The sequence below is a fragment of the Triplophysa dalaica genome, chromosome 19 (assembly GCF_015846415.1).
Source record: "Triplophysa dalaica isolate WHDGS20190420 chromosome 19, ASM1584641v1, whole genome shotgun sequence".
In the NCBI taxonomy this organism is placed as follows: Eukaryota; Metazoa; Chordata; class Actinopteri; order Cypriniformes; family Nemacheilidae; genus Triplophysa; species Triplophysa dalaica.
The window spans coordinates 7,873,344-7,893,839 of NC_079560.1; the positions used below are offsets into that span (position 1 = coordinate 7,873,344).

The following is a 20,496-nucleotide window of genomic DNA, read 5'->3' on the forward strand; positions in this document are numbered from 1 at the left end:
GAGCTTTGTGACATGGTGCATTATCCTGCTGGAAGTAGCCATCAGAGGATGTGTACATGGTGGTCATAAAGGGATGGACATGGTCAGAAACAATGCTCAGGTAGGCCGTGGCATTTAAACGATGCCCAATTGGCACTAAGGGCCTAAAGTGTGCCAAGAAAACATTCCCCACACCATTACACCACCACCATAATTGCATTAACGAGAAATTGAACAGGTGTTACTAATAATCCTTTAGGTGAGTGTATATATCAAGTTTACATAGTTTCTGAATAAATTGTATTATTAAATACAAGTGCATCAAATTACAAACCTTCTATTTTACTTGACATTGTATCTTTTTAGTCAGTTGAATTGTGGAGATGTTAGGGCAGTTGGATGCAGGACCTACAAGTCAGTCAAGTTGTGTTGTCTACTGCAGTCTTGTGGGCGTTTAGGGTAATGGCAACAGGATTTAGATGATTAAAAGCATTATAGCAAAGGCAGTGCATTTAATTCAATTAATATTTTTTCGTAATAAAGACTTAGTCCTTTATTTTGATTTGTTTTATTTTGCAAGCTTTCTCTGTGGATATGATCTCATACCATATTGCAAACTGTGCCTATGATCAATAGAGTAGGCCTACCGATGGATTATCACTAGGTGGCGCACCTGCAAAATAACAATTTAGAAAAGCACTGGAGTCTGGATTTAGTGCAGTTAAATAAAATGTGTAATATATCCAGAACGTCTCTTTCATCATATAATATCTTTAGGCAAACACAAAATTGCTGTTAACCCAGGACTTTTACCTTATTTTTAATCTACATGAACTGGTTGGTTATAGATCTAAGATGAAACAGATCTTCCCGGTTTAGAAACTCACATGGAGAGACCCTGAGATCCCAAAAATATTTTACCATTTTAAAACTGCTTTAAAAAAACATATTTTTTATCTGCATCTAAATGTAGCATACACATGATTATTTAAGCAAACATTTGTTTACAAACTTAATTGCTTATTCTTATTAAGTCAACTTTAGGGATTGCTTTCTATAACATATAATATAATAGTATAGAGTGACAAGTCCAAACAATAGATATAGCAACACTCAGCTGCACACAGGACGATGTGTTTTCCTCAGCAGTCAAAGCTCTGACTTGCTTTTGTGCAGGTATTGAGCTATTAATATGCTGATTATCCCCATGACCTTTTGCCTAAGATGGTTACGGGGCTTGTAAGTATCAACTTTATCTAAAATGAAGGATTATATTCAGTTAATTATAAAACTCTTTATAGTTGATCTAAGATGCCATCCATCGATTTAAAATATAACATATAAAATGTACTCACAATTTAAATTATGACAATAATATTATATGCGGTCAGACATGACATGATATTTTCATATCACAAATTATCCACCATACATCGTAAGCAAAAGCTTTTATCCAAAAGGTACTTACAAAATTGAGGAAAACAATGAATTGAGTCATTTTAAAGGGATAGTTCACTAAAAAAAATCTCTCATGAATTACTTACCCTCAAGTTGTTTCAAACGTGTAAAACATTCTTGGTTTGGTTCAACACATGGAAAGATACCTTGAAGAACATTTTTATTTCAAATATCTTTTGTTGTGTTTAACAGAATAAATACATTTACATGTTTGGAACAATTTGAGGTTTAGTAATTAATGACAGAATTTTACTCCCTTGTAACCATTGTGAGGTGTTTCAGTCTGCTGGACCTGTTTTTAATGTTCACTGAAACATCATGCGATTATTTGTTTTTGTTTTTACACACTGACATTTATGTGTATTCAAGATAAGTTTTCGACCTCATCACAGATTTAAATTTTTTGGTACATTTATTTCTCCAAACATCATTAATACTATTTGTAACAACTGAGGTGGATGACAAATATTTACCATATGCTTTCTATGTGGCTTGTACTTAAGGTAAAGAAAATGTCTGTGAAGTATTTTTACATACATTTTGATGGCTGTGTTGATTTTATTTTATTGCTGAACTGAATAATTCTATGGGTCCACTCGACCTGTGAACATTGGCTGAGTAACAAAACATAAACACCATACACCATGGGTCTTCAACCGGGGGTCCGCGGCACCTAGGGGGTCCTCTGTGGAACTGCAAGAAGTCTGTTAATTACAGTTTACTCACACGCAACGTTTTGAAAAAAATGTAAAGCATGGGTACAGAAATATTACAATATTACAATAAATATTATATTATAATAAACATCCATTCAGGCAGCAGAAGAAATAGAAGACTCGTAAATCTGCTTTATCGTCTCCTAAGATTAGTTTAGAGTATGCATGAAAGGAGTTTTGTGCAAATAAAAATGCAATCTCATATTTTTCTGAACTTCTGTTCAAATTTTTTAAAGCTGTAAAAGGAAAATTTGACAGGAAAATGAAACCACACTGCTTCTGCATTGTAAACTCTGACAAAACTTTTGTATGTGTTTAAAATCAATGAAACTGATGGTGCACGTCAAACAAGTTGGCTAAAAAATAACGCAGACTCGTTGCATGTTACTCTCCTTAGATTGATATGATGCTCTGCAGAAATCCACCCAGATCCACCAGAAAACTCATCGGAGCTCAGAATGATAAAATAGCGGCGTTGTCTGCAACACACAGAGAAGAGGAATGGGGAAAAAAGAATTATACTTGATAAAACGACCTACTTTTACAACAGAATGCATAAAATCTGCTCTGATTTTCTTTCGCATCCAGAGACGACATATACCAGCACTAGAATAGGCTTTGTGCCATCAACCAGGGTCAGTCATCTCATTGAAGCCTTAATAAAACTAAGGTTCAGCACAAGTAAATTCTCCATTTTGCTAATCCGTTCAAATAATAAAGCAATCTTTATTAACCATAAAAATAATACAGAGAAAAGTATGTATGTGCAAAAATAACATGCATAATGGTGCTAATGTAATGTCTTAACATGATATTGCAGTAACGATAAGGGTTGATTCTATTTAAATAGCTCTGTTTAGTATAAATTGTCCCTGCTAAAAACATCTCTCATTTTTGGGTTCCTGCCCCGGAAAACGTTGAAGACCCCTGCCATACATGCATTAATGTATATGTCTGTAAATACTTTACACTGCTGTTGTGTAGTTGAATAATGTCACCTATGCTACTGAAATATGCCTTCGAGATTATGCCTGTTACTGTCATACAAATTTTGTTAAAAAGATACAAGGTAATAGTGTTGATAGAGTATGTTTTTTAATTCTTATGTCATTTTGGTGATGCATGACTGACTCAAAGTATTTATATTTGTTCGACACATCATGTGGTACCACTGCATATATCAGCAACTAAATTAAGAAAAATTTCTTCATACATATATATACTGTATATACATGTCCCATATTTATAGAAAAAGCCTTTCACAGCTCTCCTGGTTGCAGTCACATTGAGTAAGAAGACAACCGGGGTGCTGAGATAATCAGCTAGTGGCCTGGTTAAATAGGGCTTAGTAATGAGTAGTGTGTTTTTAATAAGAACTTAAAGAGCTTGTACCGTAAAGGCCAGACTTCTGCAAGAGGATACGAAGGGGAACAAAGCAAATGCATGCGAATGGTTGCCAACCGCCACAGGCTTCATGACTTCATATGCTTAATTCCTAAACTTTCATTAAAAGCATCTCTTCTCCCAGAAGAAAGAGTGTGTGAGGTGGAGGACAGTTCTGCCATTGGCTCAGGCTTTGATAAGGTCACCTGATCAGTTTCACTACAGCAGATCCTCATTCACCTTCAACACTATTAGGAAAACACCTTGCCGTTGATGTCAGTTGGATCGGACTCGGGTCGCCCCTGCTGCCGCAGGTGTCTCTTCACAACGCTTCTCGTTTTCACGACAGCTTGAGTACATGCTGTAAAAAAATATTTGAATTCCTAAACTCATTTGAACTTTCCTTACTTGGCCGGGGTAGAAGCTCCCAAACCCAAGATGAGTGTCAAAAAGGAAGACGTGGAGAAGTTCTTGGACGGAAACCCTGATTTCGCTAAGAGCTATTTTAACAGAAAGCTCAAACCGGGCGCTGTGGCCTCGATCATGCGAATACCAGAATCCAAAGTGGATATCGATACTTATAAAGACCTAAGCTCAGTGGAGGAGGGTGCGTTATTCTACGATCTTATTACAGACATGCAGGAGAACGTAAATATGGAGAAAGTGATGTTTAAGATCCTGAAGAGGACCAGCGCTTTGATCCACGCCGACAGGTGTAGCCTCTTTATGTATCGACAGAGGAACGGCATCGCTGAGCTGGCTACACGACTCTTTAACGTGAATGAAAACTCTGAGCTAGATGACTGTGTGGTGGCTCCAGATTCTGAGATCGTATTCCCTCTTGACATCGGTATTGTGGGACATGTTGCTCAAACCAAGAAGACCATCAATGTCAAGGATGTTACACAGGTAAGACATAATGTCTAGTTTAAAATGTCTGTGCATGAGATATGTACCTCATGGTATTTAGTTAAGCATGAATGTATAAATTATTGTTATAATAGTATAGTATATAGTATATAGTTCATTAATGCAGGTATGGTCAATCCATATTTTGAGGCTTGGCAAATCCTCTTGACATAATCCATTTATTTTAATATTCTATGACCCATGTCCAGCATGAAGGATTATGGGTAACACTTTACAATGAGGTTGTTAACAATTAATGAATTCATTATCTTACATTAATGAACAACACTTCTACAGCATTTATTAATACTAGTTCATTTCAACATTTAGCTTTTAGTACATTTTTTAAAATCGAATTCTGTATCTGTTAACATGACGTAATGCACCATAAACTGACATGAATAATAGTAAGACATTAACAAAAAATAATACAGTTTCTGAAAAACTACATGCTCATTGTTAGGTAAATGCAACCTTATTCTAAAGTGTTACCGGATTATTATATCTATGGCATTAATAAGGTGCATGGGTCTTTAAAAGACCAAATTTACTTCCATTTTTATTTAAAAGATTATTCTTTAATCATTTGGAAAAAAACTTACTCCATGGATTTGTTAACTTGAGTGAATAAATGTACTTTTTAATCTATTTTTAATATACATAAAAATATATTAGTTACAATTGTGCTAAGCAGCGCAATAAAAAAACAATTATTTGTTTGGTCTTCAAACTACAACTCTGTGTTGGCACCGTGTGTTTATGACTAAGGATTTTTGCTTTCACTCTAGAATAGTAACTTTAGCTCATTTGTTGATGAACTTACCGAATACACTACACGCAACCTCCTGGCTGCGCCCATCATGAACGGCAAGGATGTGGTCGCTGTCATCATGGCCGTCAACAAACTCACTGGACCTCATTTCACAGATGACGATGAGGATGTAAGTGACTGTCTTCCCTTCTCTTTACCAAACTAACCAGCAAAGCATTGGTCACAATTGATTTCAGCTGGTTTAAAGACTTTGTGACAAATCGATCCGGTGTTTAAATTTAACGACACCTATCGGTGAGGTTGTAAATTGCAACTCACTCCACCCCTATCTCTTGTAGCACTAAGGTGGCTGATACAGGACTAAGATGTCATCACGTTTTTGCTTTTTTGTGGAAGGAGATAATGTTTTTGACAAAAAGCGCTCTGCGGAGCAGTTTGTCCGTTTAGGGCTACTGTAGAAACAACATGACGAATTCCATGTAAGGGGACCTGCGGTATATGTAGATAGAAATAGCTCATTCTAAGGTTAAAAAACACAACACTTCATTATGTAAGGTATTTATACACCTCTGAAGACACAGTTATGCATATTAGATGGCACTTCTGTCAATAGATGATCAAAATGTCACTTTAATGCTTAAAAGTATTTTAAAAGTATTGAATCTGGATAAAGAGTCATATAAGCATAAAACTTTTTTCATGTAAAAATGCAGAATGTTTTGGGTGTAATGAAGTAAAAGTGTTTAACGTCTGCTTTTTGTTTACAGCTTTTTTTAAAGTTCTTAAAAGTTGGCTCTCTGAACCTGAAGATTTTTCACTTGAGCTACCTACACAACTGTGAGACACGTAAAGGACAGGTCAGTCAGTATGAGCTGCACACAATAAAATGGTGTCATTGTTATGAATAAATTCAAAAACTGTGGGACGTTTTATGTGTCTCCTTCACAGCTGCTGTTGTGGTCAGCTAACAAGGTGTTTGAAGAGCTCACAGACATTGAGCGACAGTTTCACAAAGCTTTGTACACAGTGCGAGCCTACCTCAACTGTGACAGGTACTCTGTGGGCCTGCTTGACATGACCAAGGAAAAGGTACGAAGCGCATTGAGTTTAGTCTTACCACCAGTCCTGTTTCTCTTTTTAAGACTGTGGATTTGATGTCTTGCAGGAGTTCTTTGATATTTGGCCTGTGTTGATGGGAGAGCAGCCACCGTATTCCGGTCCTGTAACTCCAGATGGAAGAGTAAGCTTCATTTTTATACATTTGATGTTAAGCTGTCAAAAAATGCTGAAATGAAACCAGTTTATATTTGTCCACTTAGGAGGTCATTTTCTACAAAGTTATTGATTATATTTTGCATGGAAAAGAGGACATCAAGGTCATACCGTAAGTTTTATTCTCTTTGGTGATTGTTTTGGTGAACTTAATGACACATGATGCTCAATTCAGAAAACATGTAAACATCGTCTTGTTGCTAAAAAACTTTTCTTGTTTCAAAAGAAATCCAACTGCAGACCATTGGGCCCTGGCTAGTGGATTACCCACGTATGTAGCTGAAAGTGGATTTGTAAGTGACTTCTCAGTACTTTGGGAATGCGGTACATGGAAATCACAGTAGAACAAATCGAATGTATCTCTTTGTGTATCCATTTGTTTTTATTTGCTTGGCCAAGATTTGCAACATCATGAATGCGGCAGCCGAAGAAATGTTCAAATTCCAGGTAGATATATAGTTTTAATATTTATGATTACAATTTCCCTTTCCAGTACAATAACATTTTTGTTGTTTCTCTAGACGGAGCCGCTGGATGACAGTGGATGGACTATTAAAAATGTGCTTTCCCTGCCTATTGTCAACAAAAAAGAAGAAATTGTTGGCGTTGCAACTTTTTACAACAGGAAGGATGGTAAACCATTCGATGAACTCGATGAACAACTCATGGAGGTATAGCTGTTTGATTGACAGATAGCATCAAAAAGTACTTGTGATTGACTCTTCAAGATGCATTTGTTCTTCTAAAAGGCTTTGACACAGTTTCTGGGTTGGTCGGTCCTCAACACAGACACATATGACAAAATGAATAAGCTGGAGAACAGGAAAGACATCGCCCAGGATATGGTGTTGTACCACGTCAAATGTCGAAATGATGAGATTCAAAACATCCTTGTAAGTTCCATTGAAAACCATGAAAACCTCGATTGCTTCTATTAGACTTTCAAGGCTCTCATTGGTGTTTCTATTCCAGAAAACAAGAGAGTATTTTGACCGAGAGCCCGTGGACTGCGATGAAGATGAGCTTTTGGAGATTCTGGTACACCAGTCACCTTACTTTTCTGAACATATAAACATAACATTTGCTGATGCCTTTGGTGCTGAAGGATTAACAACAGCACACAACAGATGCTTTTCAAAGTTTTATAAATAAGTAAAGCGCAGGACTAATTACGGTATTTTTAGATTGTGCTGGTTCAGCTATCACAGATCATAATTCACAGTTCATGTATTTGCATATTGCGAGTTGGTTCAGCTGTGTCTCATAATGAAAGATGACTGTTTGACTTTCTTTGTTCAATTTTATTTTTCATGCAGAAAAAAGAGCTGCCTGGGCCAAAAAAGTTTGATATCTACTTCTTCCATTTCTCCGATTTTGACTGCACTGAATTGGAACTTGTAATGTGTGGCATCCAAATGTACTATGAAGTTGGAGTGGTCAGAAAGTTCCAGATCCCTCAAGAGGTATAGTTACGTATCCTTTATTATTAGCATGGGTTTTGTGAAATTTCACAGAACTGAAATGATAATGGACTGCTGTTTTTTGTGAGGTTTTGGTGAGGTTCATGTACTCGGTGAGCAAAGGCTACAGGAAAATCACATATCACAACTGGAGACACGGCTTCAACGTTGGGCAAACCATGTTCACATTACTCACGGTATGATCTGCTCAGAATGCTTGGGGTCCGAACTACATGTATATTGATGATTGATTTAACTGCAAAAATATATATATATGATTTTTGTTTGAGCACTAGCCAATGTGTTTTTAAAAAACACGAAATGTGCGAAAAATCTGAATGAGAAAATGTTTTTTGTGTTTATGGAGACAGACAGGAAAATTGAAGCGCTATTACACAGATTTAGAGGTGATGGCCATGATTACTGCTGGATTCCTGCATGATATTGACCACAGAGGCACAAACAATCTCTACCAAGTGAAGTGAGAGAATGACTCTACTTGACTAGTAATTGAATTTTACTTTTACATCCTATCATCATATTTATGTGTTTTGTAATCAGGTCCCTGAATCCTCTTGCCAAGCTACATGGATCTTCCATTCTTGAGAGACATCACTTGGACTTTGGCAAGTTCTTGTTAGGAGATGAGGTATGAGCGCATTAACCAAAAGGTTTGATGGTTTGTGTCAAATATATTTTTAATACTGACATATGAATGTTTTTCTTAGTCTTTAAACATCTTCCAAAACCTCAACAGAAGACAAACAGAACATGCCTTCCATCTCATCGATATTGCTATTATTGCAACTGACCTTGCCTTGTACTTCAAGTAAGTTATACGCTGTACATAACATAACATGTAATGTCATGTTATAATTTTTTATAAAGTTTTTATATTGTTTGAGAAGTTACCAAATAATTCAGTAATAAAAATGTCATTATTTAACTTCTAAACCTTAGAGTATAGCTTTATGAACAGAATATAGCTTTAATGAGGAAATAATGACAGAATTTGAATTTTGGGTGAACGGTTCCTTTATCAAAAACAATACAAAATTATTAAAATAACAAACCTCACTACACTCAAACCGACTAAATTTCTGTCTTAAAGAAAGAGGACAATGTTCCAGAAAATTGTGGATCTCTCGGAGACATATGAGGACGAGAAGAAATGGGTGGACTTCATGTCTCTTGAAACAACAAGGAAAGAAATTGTGATGTAAGTATTTAACCTCACTTTATCGTTTTAACACCACAGTTGTGTAGTATAAATGTTTTCATATTTTTATTCATTGACGAGGGCCATGATGATGACGGCATGTGACCTCTCAGCTATCACAAAGCCTTGGGAGGTACAAAGCAAGGTAGGAAAAAGTACCATCTTTTGATTATACATATTGTTATTCGCTGTGCCAGGATCAGAAGATTTCATTCCACTCTCATCTCTTAGGTTGCCCTCTCTGTAGCCGCTGAATTCTGGGAGCAGGGTGACCTTGAGAGAACTGTTCTTGAGCAACAGCCCATTGTAAGTACCTGCTTATTGTTACATAAGACAAAAATACAGAAATACTGAACTTAGTTGTCACTGGGGTTGTACCCTTAAGGGTTCCTTCATGCAGGTACAAAACAAAAGGTTGTACATTTTTTAAGGGGTCTCCTGTTAATCTTTTAGGGGTCCCCTAGAAACAAAACTATACCTTCACATTACCTATTTTTTTGGAAAAATAAATGTTTTTTTCCAGCCCATGATGGACAGGAACAAAGCTGGCGATCTGCCTAAACTTCAGTGCGGTTTTATCGACTTTGTCTGTACTTTTGTTTACAAGGTATGTTTGTGCATAGAGAGTGAGAAATCTTGTTGACAGAAATGATCAAACACAGAATTTTGACTGATCATATTTTGGTCACTTGGCAACCCACTTTTCTTTTTTTCACAGGAGTTCTCTCGCTTTCACTCTGCCATCCAGCCGATGTATGACGGGATTCTGAACAACCGGAAGAATTGGAAAGAGAGGCAGGAGGAATATGAGTCGAAATTGAAGGAATTAGAGGAGGCAGCTAAGGCCAAGCAGGAGACAGCTGCCAACAAAGGTTTGAACTCGTCTTTTCTGTTCATGTTGAATCTATATGCAGTAAATCGTGAGGGAACATCTTACCAGAGCCTGTTCATAGCTCAAGGTTATATTTCCAATTATTGTAATGCTTCTGCGTGTTGCAGTGTATTTCTTTTATTTAAAGAATTTGTTTTTTGTATTTCTTTCTGGTGATTTTTCTACAGCTGCACCTGCCACTGGATCTTCTGGGTCTAAGACTTGCTCAATCTGCTAGAGACAGAGAAAAGCATGGTGGGGGAGGAAAGCAGGTACCCTCCCACAAGAGAGGAATAAGATAAAGAGCAATTGGGCAAACATTATCAATGCATATGATATTAGCAAGCCAAATGACCATCTGTTACCAAAGAAAGACAGGTGAACAGCTATTTCATAATGTATCTTTTGGGACAAAGTTTTTGGTTAAATGCATTTTCATTGGGTGTTCAGTTATATTTTATTTGGTCACAAGGCATAATTAAACTTTATATAGAGAATGAAAGGGCAATGCTAACAGGGCAAAGGGGGCTCTTATTGATTATTATAATTGACATTTTTTAAATATAAAAAAATCAATAGAAGACATTAGCATCATATTTTCTGTAAATGATTATAATGATATTTACCTCTTCTGGTTAGTTCTGGATTTTTAACCATTATTATTTTACTTTTTTCAATTGCAATTTTTCCATTTTATAATTGCAAAAATTGCTTTATTCTTTTGTCATGGGAAACCTAAGTATGCCCTAAATATCTAAAAACACAAAAGCTGTATGTGTGTTAGACATCTCATTGACGTTTTTCATTTTGTCCCTCTAAAAGTTATCACACCAAAGCTGAGAAGCCAGTATTCAGTTTGTCCTTTCATAGGCCAACACTAAAGTTCACAGCAAAAATATAGCTAAACATTTGAGTGTTGGTGGCCTATTTAACAACTGTAAGTTTTTCCACTTAAGTTGACAGGTAATGAGCAACTGTCCTTCTGACTGATTTACATCAAGCGGTGTCACGGGTGTGTTTTACTGAGAAATGTCCTGTTACTCATTGATTCCACTGTTGGGACATGCGTTCACAAAGAAAACTATTACTAGTGGCCTTGATACCCTTCATTCAGTAAACTCTCGGCTCACCTGATCACACTGAACCCTCAGAAATGATCTGTCTGTGATTTACTTCATAAAGGTATTTAGATAATTCCCTATGTTTCGTTTTATAGGAAGGACCAGCTTTCCATAAAATGCTGTAAAAATTCAATAGATGTCAGTTGTTTATCTTATTGTGTAAATAAATACATTTTATGAGCTTCTACATTTTTGAAATACATAATACAAATCTTTATAGTTTAAAAGTTAATACTAAAGATGTGTTGTTAGCACATGTAATTGCTCTTTTATGCTTTTTAAACAAAGATGCAGCTTATGTTACACATAAAAGTAGTGGAGCAAAGAAAATTGATATTTAAAATCTATCAGCTCTGATACAAATTATATTTACTTTCATTGCAAATGTCATCATTTTTTCACAAGACATTAATGCATGTCTAACATCATATATGATGATTTCAAACCATTCGCAATATGCCAGAGAAATGTTAAGCATCACTTCTGTATGCCCAATGCCATGAGAATAAAACGGTTTATTTTTATGAACTTTTTGTTGTCTTACTTAGTAGAACCAAGTGATACAATTACAAACAGTTCTTCCACTACATGCCTCAGATGTGATGGACTTTGGAACTCCTAACAGCCCTTTCTGCTTAGTGACTCAGTCGCTAAGAAAGCCTCTTATCTCATGAGAATGCTCAGCAGTTTCCACTCTTCCACTTTTACATGTCTGGGTTTCACCTGCAACGTTTATTTGGATACTTACACATCTGGGTTACTAGAAATTCTCTGACAATTTTCTTGAAATATATTGCTCACTCTTACGTATTAGGTCCTCATAAAAAAGTGTACATGTATATAATTTAATTAAAGCAAGGTTTTATTCTAAAACACTTTAAATTGTTTGGGAAATGCAGCATGGCAGATAAGTAACAGAAGCCCTCGTGCAAAATAGGCACTTTGCTGTATTGGCTTGACCTAAATCCAAGGATTTATTCTAAACCATGGTGATGTTATACAACAATCGTCCCTCTATAAACATCCCTATACAACTGCAGAAAAGAAAAGACAGTCTGCAACTGTTTTTCAATCGTCCACGTGATAACCTCAATGTTGACATATACAAGGTAAAACAATGCAAGATTTTATTTCTCGTGTCTTTATTGAAAAATAGATATAAGTTAATTGTCTTGTTGAATCATCTCAGAGTTGGAATGCGTGCATCTTGGAGATCTACTTCAGAATGGTGTCAGAGTCTGCTGTGGAGGTAAAAACAAGTGTTAAGATATTTTATCGTGTTAAATTATCTAAGATTACGTCAACACCCTGCATTACTATTTACTTTGTCAACCCCCATACTGAATAAAACATATACAGAGGTTGACCGATTTCTCTGGAACATGATCGGAATTGCGCAGTATTACATTTCCTCAAATTGCTTATGAATAACCTTTCTTTGCATAAGAATGTCTCATACAACATCTGAACAAAACCCATCTGTGGTCCCAATTTCACACGGTTTAAATAGAAGTGCTAAACCACGTCTGTTAATCTTACATTGTGTCTTACAGCAAAAAAGTGGCGCACACAATTTAACAATACAGTGTTTGATCACTGAAACACAAATAACAGTAAACGTGGATAACTGCAGTATCATAGAGGGGTTAGCAGACCTTCAGCAAGCTGTTTGTAAATCCTCTCCTGCTCTTCCCTGAGTTTCTTCTCTTCCTCCTCAATCCTTCTTTCTTCAGCAGCGATGGGCTTCAAATAATCTGGTGATTGAACACAATTCACCTTATGCCATAACACACTATGCGTCATTTAGAGATAAATTACTCATATAATCAGCATATACCATATCTCTGTTTTCCATAGATTATTCCAAAGAGCAAGGCTGACCATCTTGCAGTCTGAAATAAAGAGAAAATAAAGACTGTTATTGGTGGTTTGACTAGTGAACCTGCCAAAAACTAAACTAAAGTGCTGGATCTCTAAGTCATGTGATTTTTTATATACAAAAAATAAACGTATGTGCTGAATAATCTAAATAAAACGGAATATATGACAAAATCCGGCAGGTTTAAAACAACATAATACATCGGAGCTGTTAACATGTTGAGGTTTTAAACTCTTGGACAATAACATACAATCAGTTTATAATGGGTAACGTTAACGTTTTCAGTTTGTTATTAGGTGTGAAGATTCATCAGAAGGCGTCGTTTTAATACATTCAATTTACATACTTTAATGTACAAAACATGTCCACTTGAACAAAACATTTGTACCCGCAAAACCATATAAAAAGGAAATAACTATACTGACCTTGCAGTACTAGGCAGCTAACACAGTTAGCCCACAGTGCATTTGACCAAAGCTTTCAATGTTATGCTATGCTAAGCTAACACGTTTAACGCTAGCAACGTTTACTTAGGATGAATGAAGGTCGCCGCTTCAAAATCTTTGAATACAAAGTTTGTTCATTGGTGGCCAAAGCCCAGAGAAAAAAATATGACCGCGTACGAATAAATGTACCTTAATAAGAGGTGAGACTTGTACAGGAGGAACCATGTTTGTATGTCTTCAGACAGGAGAGGAAGTCAACGTGAGATCTACAGTATGACAGCGGCGCTATAGTCCATTCAGTGCTACTTTTAGGGGTAGTTGACAGAGACACATATACGTTATAACATGAACCAAACATATTTGGGATAAAATGCTTAGAAATGATAAAGGCTTTGTATGTTTAAGTGCTTTGAAAGTTTGTTTTACTTTACGTTTATAAGATCTCTATAAATAGAGATGAAATGCCAACTGCTAAATCTGTGCCGCCATCCGCCCAACTAGAAACTAGATATAACATATGAAATACAAACACTTCTTAAAATGACTTACAGGTAATAGTAAAGATGATTCATACATCCCAAATAGGTCAATCATATTCATATATGTGACCCTGGATCACAAAACCAGTCTTAAGTAGTAGAGGAACATTTTTAGTAAAAGACAAAAATACATTGTATGGGTTAAAATTAACAATTTTTCTTTTATGACAAAAATCTTTAGCATATTAAGTAAAGATCATTTTCCATGAAGACATTTTGTAAATTTCGTACCTTAAATATATTAAAACTTTATTTTTGTGAGTGAATGGCCTGCCACAGTGCCTCTGATTAACAACTTCAAAGGCCATTTTCTCAATATTTTGTTTTGTTTGCACCCTCAGATTCCTGAGTTTTAAATGGTTGTATCTCCACCAGATATTGTCGTATTCTAACAACCCATACATGAATAGAAACCTTATGTATTCATTTTTCAGATTATGTAAAAATCTCAATTTCGAAAAATTGACCCATAAAGTCCTGTTTTGTTGTCCGGGGTCACATATGTGATTGTAATACATGTTCATTTCTCAGCAATACTTCCACCCATAGTAATTATTACATTTAGCGTTTGCAAAGAATACACGGTTTGGTTTAACTTCCTTTTGGGTCTATTTTCAGATATGATGTATAGAGGCTCTGCCGACACAGGTGTCAGGTTCACAATCCTGTAGGATTAGTAAGCATGTAAGAATACTTGAAGTTAAATATAAACATGACAGAATATGACGTGTGTTCTGACACAGAGAGAAAATATGCATTGACTATCCACTGACATATTTATTATGGTAATTATTATTTATATATTTTTCTGTTATAGTTTTATTTATAGCATTGTAGCATTTCTCACAATGAGCTTTGCTGTAAAGCCACTTTATAGAAAACATTTTAAAAGAGAAAACATGAGTAACAGGAATTAAAAAAGGCGTTTTTAATCGGGGGCACTGTGGAAGGCCATCCATTCACAAAAATAAAGTTTTTATATATTTAAGGTAGGAAATTTACAAAATATCTTCATTGAATATGATCTTTACGTAATTTCCCAATGAGTTATGACATAAAAGAAAAATCAATAATTTTGACCCCAAAAATGTATTTTTGTCTTTTACTAAAAATGTCCCCGTGCTACTTAAGACTGGTTTTGTGATCCAGGATCATATTAAGGATGATACATGAAAGAACAATGTCTAAGACTTAGATATTGATCAGATAAAGATAAATAAAAACAAAAAATGCAGTAAGTATAAAAGTTGCCGTTGCATTAACCTCTTCCCTTAATAGAACGTTATGCACAGCCATTAGACAGTTTGAGTGGTCACTGTAAATAGAACAATGATGTACTTGTCTGGTATTTAACAGATGGATCACAAAAATACAGCCGACTTGTTTTGGAATATGACTGCAAGTGCCAAGTCATAGCAGGCCTTTGCAAACTGACACATACGGGAGTGCTAATAGAAGAATGTCACTGGAACATTCTCAGGCAGCCTATAAAAGCACCGTGCCTTGTTGACTGGGACAGAAGCACAGAAGAGACAGTCGACCAGCTCAACACAGCACCGCGAAGAACAACAGAAGATGCTTTGTCCGAGCAAATTTCAGCCTCATCCCAGTCCATTCATGATGGACTTCCACTGGCCAGTGCGCAGTCTGTGGCCAGAGTCGAGACCTCTGTTCTTTCAGATTGAACAAGAAATGATGAGACACATGCAGGAAATGAGGCAAAATATGGAATTCATGGAACGTCTTCATCAAAGGATTTTCGACCAGATCGACAATGTTCCGCCCATGACGTCTTTCAAACCAATCTCCTTCAAGCTTGGAAAGGAAGGAGACCGCTACGCACTGACATTAGATACTACAGATTTCTCTCCAGAGGACCTGTCGGTCAAACAAGTGGGGAGGAAGTTACGAGTCAGCGGCAAAACAGAGAAGAAGCACGATGATGGGAAAGGAGCGTACTCATACAGATGCCAAGAATTCAGACAGGAGTTTGACCTTCCTGGAGGTGTCAGTGCTGAGGCAGTCACCTGTTCTTTACAAAATGGCCAGCTGCAGATCCAAGCACCAAAGGAAACTTCAGTCGTGAGCAATGAGAGAGTCATTCCCATTACATGCACTCCTGCCGTGAAGAGTCCTACTTCTCAGACTCCTGTTCTTCAAAGTCCCGCTTCTCAGAGTCCCGTTCCTCCTCAGAGTCCCGTTCCACCTCAGAGTCCTGTTCCTCAGCCTGAGAGCCACACTGAATAGACTATTGAGTCTACAATAAAACTCATGTTATTCTCTATGAATATTGTCAGACACTGCCGAAGAAATAACTCCATGGAAATCTCTTTTGGACTTTATTAACTTGTTTTAATCATTGGCATTTTGTAGCATTTTACTACTATTATGGTGATTGTATTTACATAGAAATGCATTAATATTCACAAGAATAATAATGAAATATTTCAGCTCAGTTCCTAAGTACTTCAATATTTAATTTTGTCAAAGTGCAATGAGACGTTGTTGTCTAAATGTTATTTTGTGTACACTCAATAAAATGAAAGTCATGTTTGAATGATAACTTGATTGTTGAAAACAAAATAGTAATACATTATTTTTATCCCATATTGTCTGTTATCATTTTCTAGAAATTAAACCATTTTGGCCCTTCTTCCGGAAATAAAAAAAAAATCAACTCTTTTATATGATGAATATCGAGTTTCTATAAATAATGTCACCCACAGAGACTTAGGAACTTTCTAAACTTCACATTATTAAAAGATAGAGGAGCACAGACTTCATTTTACTTCAAAGATGTATCAGTATTAGTAATACTTCCAATCCTCTAGATGGCAGTACTGCGTCTACAAAACACACTCTCGAAATTTCTGCGACTGAAGACAGAGACAGATTTCCTTCCGTTTGTGCACCCGCCATAAACAAGCGAATGGCTCCGGCTACTTACAATATTTTTGTACATTTATTCTCGTAATATAATGACTTAGTAAATATATTAGTTGTTCGCAAAATACAGAAAAATCGTGGAGAATGACGGCAGTGATTCACGAGTTACTTTCCTCCGTAATGGGGGTAATAGTTGAAAGTGTCGTGTCAGAGTTGAGCAAACATCTCTCGGACTTCACGACTGTGTTATCCGAGCAGTATAAAAACCACAAGGGCAGTGTGGGGATCAAAAACAAGGTTAAACAAGCGAATCAAGTAAAAACTGTAAGTTCTACCGTAAGAATGCATGCAATGTCCACCTTTCATTTTTATAATAACAAGCCATTGGCTATTTGTTGTCAGCTGCATGCATTATAAATGCAGTTTTACATAGAACCTATTTTTTGTGACAAACCTCTTAGGATTCTTATTAGTTTCTTTACTAAACGTCATTTTTAGACATCCTGTGCTCTTCGTTATGCACCAGAAACTCTACACTTTAGTTAAATGCTTTTTCCTGTTGTTTTAGAGCCAATGACAACACTGTTACGTTAATTATTTAACAATCCAGAAACACATTACTACTGGCATATCTATTAATAGCAATCTGAAAGTCATAGTCAGGTTTTGTGGATACAGTATCAATGTTGACTACGTAAATAATAAAACATTATACAGCAAATCTAATTCTTCCCTGTTGTTGTCATGCATTAGGTTATTATAGGTGTATGTATGTATTAACCAGTTAAAATGACAACTCAAATATATTTTTAATATTTAGAAAGAGTTTGCCGAATTCATGGAGATGTTGAGCAAAGCAGCAGTCGAGACCATGGTAAAGCTGATACATGATCGCATTGCGAGTCAAGTACTGGAAGCAACTGGAAAATTACAAGACAGACCAAATGGTAAGTGTCTTTTGTATGTGTTCATGTGGGATTTGACTTCCACATACTAATAAAAAACCCACTGATTTGTGTTTGCATGGTTTTGAATTTTCGCAGAAAGTCAAGCAGCCACATCTAACCCTCAGAACCGTGTCCCACTGGAGCCTGAGAAGAACAGTAGCAATGAAGAGGAAACGGAACACCACGACAATGACATTGGACTTTTGGCAAATTATCAGTTTCAACAGTTCTCATCTGCACAAATAGAAGCTCTTGAGGCCAGTTCAAGTTTGAATGAAAGCCAGCCTTCTACAAGCACAAATGGGACTGCGGAAGAGATACACAAGCCTTTAATTTGTGACACCTGTGGAATATCTTTCAGTGACGTGGCCTTGTTCAACATTCACAATACTGTACACAAAGAAAGACCTTTTAACTGCCAGATGTGTGGGAGCTCTTTCAAAATGATGAAATGCTTGATGAAGCACCAGAAATTTCATGCAACTGAGAATTTATGTATTCAATTTGAAACTCCTCTGCATGAACAAGAATTCATTGTGCAGCTGGAAACTTGCGATGCCGTTGATCCATCCTTGCACACGCTCGAAGTGACAACTCCAGGTAAATGTGAATCACAGCTTAGATGTATACTAGCTGATGGTTATATTGGATTAATATTGACAGTTGTCAGCTTGGATGCAGCATGTAAATGTCAAGTTCACAGTCAGCCGTGAGTAATTTATTTTGTAATAAATATACTTGGTGACTATGTTCTTAACATGGCAACCATCTAGTCAAACTGCTGTATATTGAAAAACCTGATCTCTCACTTTTAGTATTCGACTATTTGAAGAAGGACACTTTAAGAACATTTTACCCTTATGTCTATTAAAAGTTACTAGTATTAAAGAGCAATATGTGTTTCTCTAACAGTTTTTGTTTTTCCCCGCAGGTATTTTCCAGAATAACTTTGACAACGAGGACGTGTCTTCTACTGAAATAGTAACCGTAACCAGTCAGGATACAAACGCATTTCTTGTTCAGGATTTAAATGTTTCCATCCAGAACACAGACGTTGATCCGAACATGAATGTAAAACCATCGAGTGATGGTTTGTTCCATTGTAAAACCTGTGGCAAGTCTTTTGAACTGAGGTGGAAGTTAATAAACCATGTTCGGGCTCACATGAAACATTACAAATGTTCCCACTGTGATAAACGTTTTACAATGAGGAGCTGCCTGATCAGACATGCGGCAATGCACACCGGAGCTCAGCTCTACAAATGTGATATATGTTCCAAGTCTTTTGTATTTCAGGCCACTCTGGAGCACCACAAGCGTCTTCACACAGCGGAGAAGACGGTTACATGCTCAAACTGTCAAAAGACTTTCCCTGGCAAACGTTCTTTCGGTAGACACAGGTGCAGAGCAGTCGAAAAGCTCTACAGCTGCCTAGTGTGCGACAAGCAGTTCAAAATCAAACAGAACATGCTGGATCACCAAACACTTCACACTGGTGAGAAGCCCTACTGCTGTGAGATGTGCGGCGAGTTTTACAGCTGCGAGAGATATCTGAAAAATCACCAGAAGAGCCATATTGAGAAAACCTACGACTACCCGTGCGAGCTCTGCGAGAAAAGGTTCAGCGCTCGCAAACATTTGCAGGCACACATGCTCGTGCACACAAGAGAAAAACGGTTCGCTTGTGATTTGTGTGACAAGAAGTTTCCCACCTCTGGAAATCTCAACAGACACAGAGCTGGCCACACAGGAGTGAAGCTGTACGGTTGTCCTATATGTTTGAAGAGGTACACTACTGCCTATGCTCTAAAGATGCACATGCACAAGCACACTTCAAGCAAACCGTTTCTTTGTGATGTTTGTGGAAAGGGATTTACTAGTTCTGATTACATGAAAAGGCACAAGCGAATTATTCACGCAGGAAGGAGAGATTGTGTGTGTTCGATCTGTAATAAGGCTTTTATTTTCCCCAGTTCTCTTAACCAACACATGCTTGTACATACAGGAGAGAAGCACCATGAACGACTGGTCAGTCCCTTGTTGAAGAAGTTCAATTGTGAGCTTTGTCAGAAAAAGTTTTATTCGCAGGCCGCCCTAACAGTTCACCAAAGGGTCCACACTAAAGAAAAGCCATACAGTTGCGAGGTTTGTGGAAAGCGGTTCGGGTATGCAAGTAGCATTCAAATGCACATGAGAATCCATACGGGAGAGAGACCTTTCGGTTGCGATGTATGCGGCAAGACGTTCAGTCAGGCTGTACATTTAAGGACCCATCAGAGAGTTCACACTGGTCTGAAATCATTCAGTTGTGAGACCTGTGGCAAGAAGTTTGTGGATCAAAGAAATCTCAAACAACATAAGTGTAAATACACCATGTAAATGTTTTTCATTTTGACAAGACCAAAGTTTTACACTAACTTAAATTGTGCTTTTGTTCAGGGCTGTTTGAAATAGTTTGTAATGCAAAGCATTATTGTGCTAAAAAATAATGCGTAGAAATTAAGAGTTATGCACAGTTAAGCATTTTTAATTAAGCTGTAAACAATTCTATTTTCAACAAGATGAGACCCTTGTGTGTGAACATAATAAACAATATCACGAAGATCCACCTGTCCTGTTTGATTTGTGCTTATATGTGC

At 36.7% G+C, this 20,496-nt stretch overlaps 3 protein-coding genes across 5 annotated transcripts; all 3 read left to right on the forward strand.

Moving 5' to 3' along the window:
* The first annotated feature begins 3,467 nt into the window (after positions 1–3,467).
* Positions 3,468–12,367, forward strand: pde6b (phosphodiesterase 6B, cGMP-specific, rod, beta). 3 transcript variants are annotated; one of them, XM_056731130.1, is made up of 22 exons: positions 3,468–4,445; positions 5,234–5,386; positions 5,985–6,074; positions 6,166–6,306; positions 6,383–6,457; positions 6,537–6,601; positions 6,716–6,782; positions 6,889–6,936; positions 7,011–7,160; positions 7,239–7,382; positions 7,462–7,527; positions 7,806–7,952; positions 8,039–8,146; positions 8,321–8,430; positions 8,511–8,598; positions 8,678–8,778; positions 9,061–9,168; positions 9,250–9,313; positions 9,400–9,474; positions 9,692–9,775; positions 9,887–10,040; positions 10,228–12,367. In XM_056731130.1, exons 1-22 carry the CDS (start codon positions 3,975–3,977, stop codon positions 10,275–10,277), a joined length of 2,559 nt encoding a protein of 852 aa, XP_056587108.1. In that variant the 5' UTR covers positions 3,468–3,974; the 3' UTR covers positions 10,278–12,367. The 3 variants fall into 3 exon arrangements, with proteins under 3 accessions (XP_056587108.1, XP_056587109.1, XP_056587110.1); XM_056731131.1 differs by having other exon boundaries at positions 9,887–10,055; positions 10,237–10,277; XM_056731132.1 differs by having other exon boundaries at positions 9,887–10,048; positions 10,233–10,277.
* A 3,110-nt stretch (positions 12,368–15,477) lies between these two features.
* On the forward strand, positions 15,478–16,709 carry hspb9l (heat shock protein, alpha-crystallin-related, b9-like). The gene has a single exon (XM_056731159.1). It carries the CDS (start codon positions 15,600–15,602, stop codon positions 16,269–16,271), a length of 672 nt encoding a protein of 223 aa, XP_056587137.1. The 5' UTR covers positions 15,478–15,599; the 3' UTR covers positions 16,272–16,709.
* Positions 16,710–16,917: 208 nt separating this feature from the next.
* On the forward strand, positions 16,918–20,461 carry si:dkey-30k6.5 (zinc finger protein 345). Its single transcript, XM_056731135.1, has 4 exons — positions 16,918–17,234; positions 17,731–17,857; positions 17,954–18,457; positions 18,789–20,461. Exons 1-4 carry the CDS (start codon positions 17,055–17,057, stop codon positions 20,234–20,236), a joined length of 2,259 nt encoding a protein of 752 aa, XP_056587113.1. The 5' UTR covers positions 16,918–17,054; the 3' UTR covers positions 20,237–20,461.
* The last annotated feature ends 35 nt before the right edge of the window (positions 20,462–20,496 follow it).

What these genes read in the sequence shown, in the direction of transcription:
- pde6b (XM_056731131.1), top strand. Translation starts at nt 3,975, where the DNA reads ATGAGTGTCAAAAAGGAAGACGTGGAGAAGTTCTTGGACGGAAACCCT. An exon ending in ATGTCAAGGATGTTACACAG is followed by an intron (nt 4,446 to 5,233) that starts GTAAGACATAAT and finishes CTTTCACTCTAG; the next exon opens with AATAGTAACTTTAGCTCATT. An exon ending in AACAATCTCTACCAAGTGAA is followed by an intron (nt 8,431 to 8,510) that starts GTGAGAGAATGA and finishes TTTTGTAATCAG; the next exon opens with GTCCCTGAATCCTCTTGCCA.
- hspb9l (XM_056731159.1), top strand. Translation starts at nt 15,600, where the DNA reads ATGCTTTGTCCGAGCAAATTTCAGCCTCATCCCAGTCCATTCATGATG.
- si:dkey-30k6.5 (XM_056731135.1), top strand. Translation starts at nt 17,055, where the DNA reads ATGACGGCAGTGATTCACGAGTTACTTTCCTCCGTAATGGGGGTAATA. An exon ending in ATTACAAGACAGACCAAATG is followed by an intron (nt 17,858 to 17,953) that starts GTAAGTGTCTTT and finishes GAATTTTCGCAG; the next exon opens with AAAGTCAAGCAGCCACATCT. An exon ending in GCTCGAAGTGACAACTCCAG is followed by an intron (nt 18,458 to 18,788) that starts GTAAATGTGAAT and finishes TTTTCCCCGCAG; the next exon opens with GTATTTTCCAGAATAACTTT.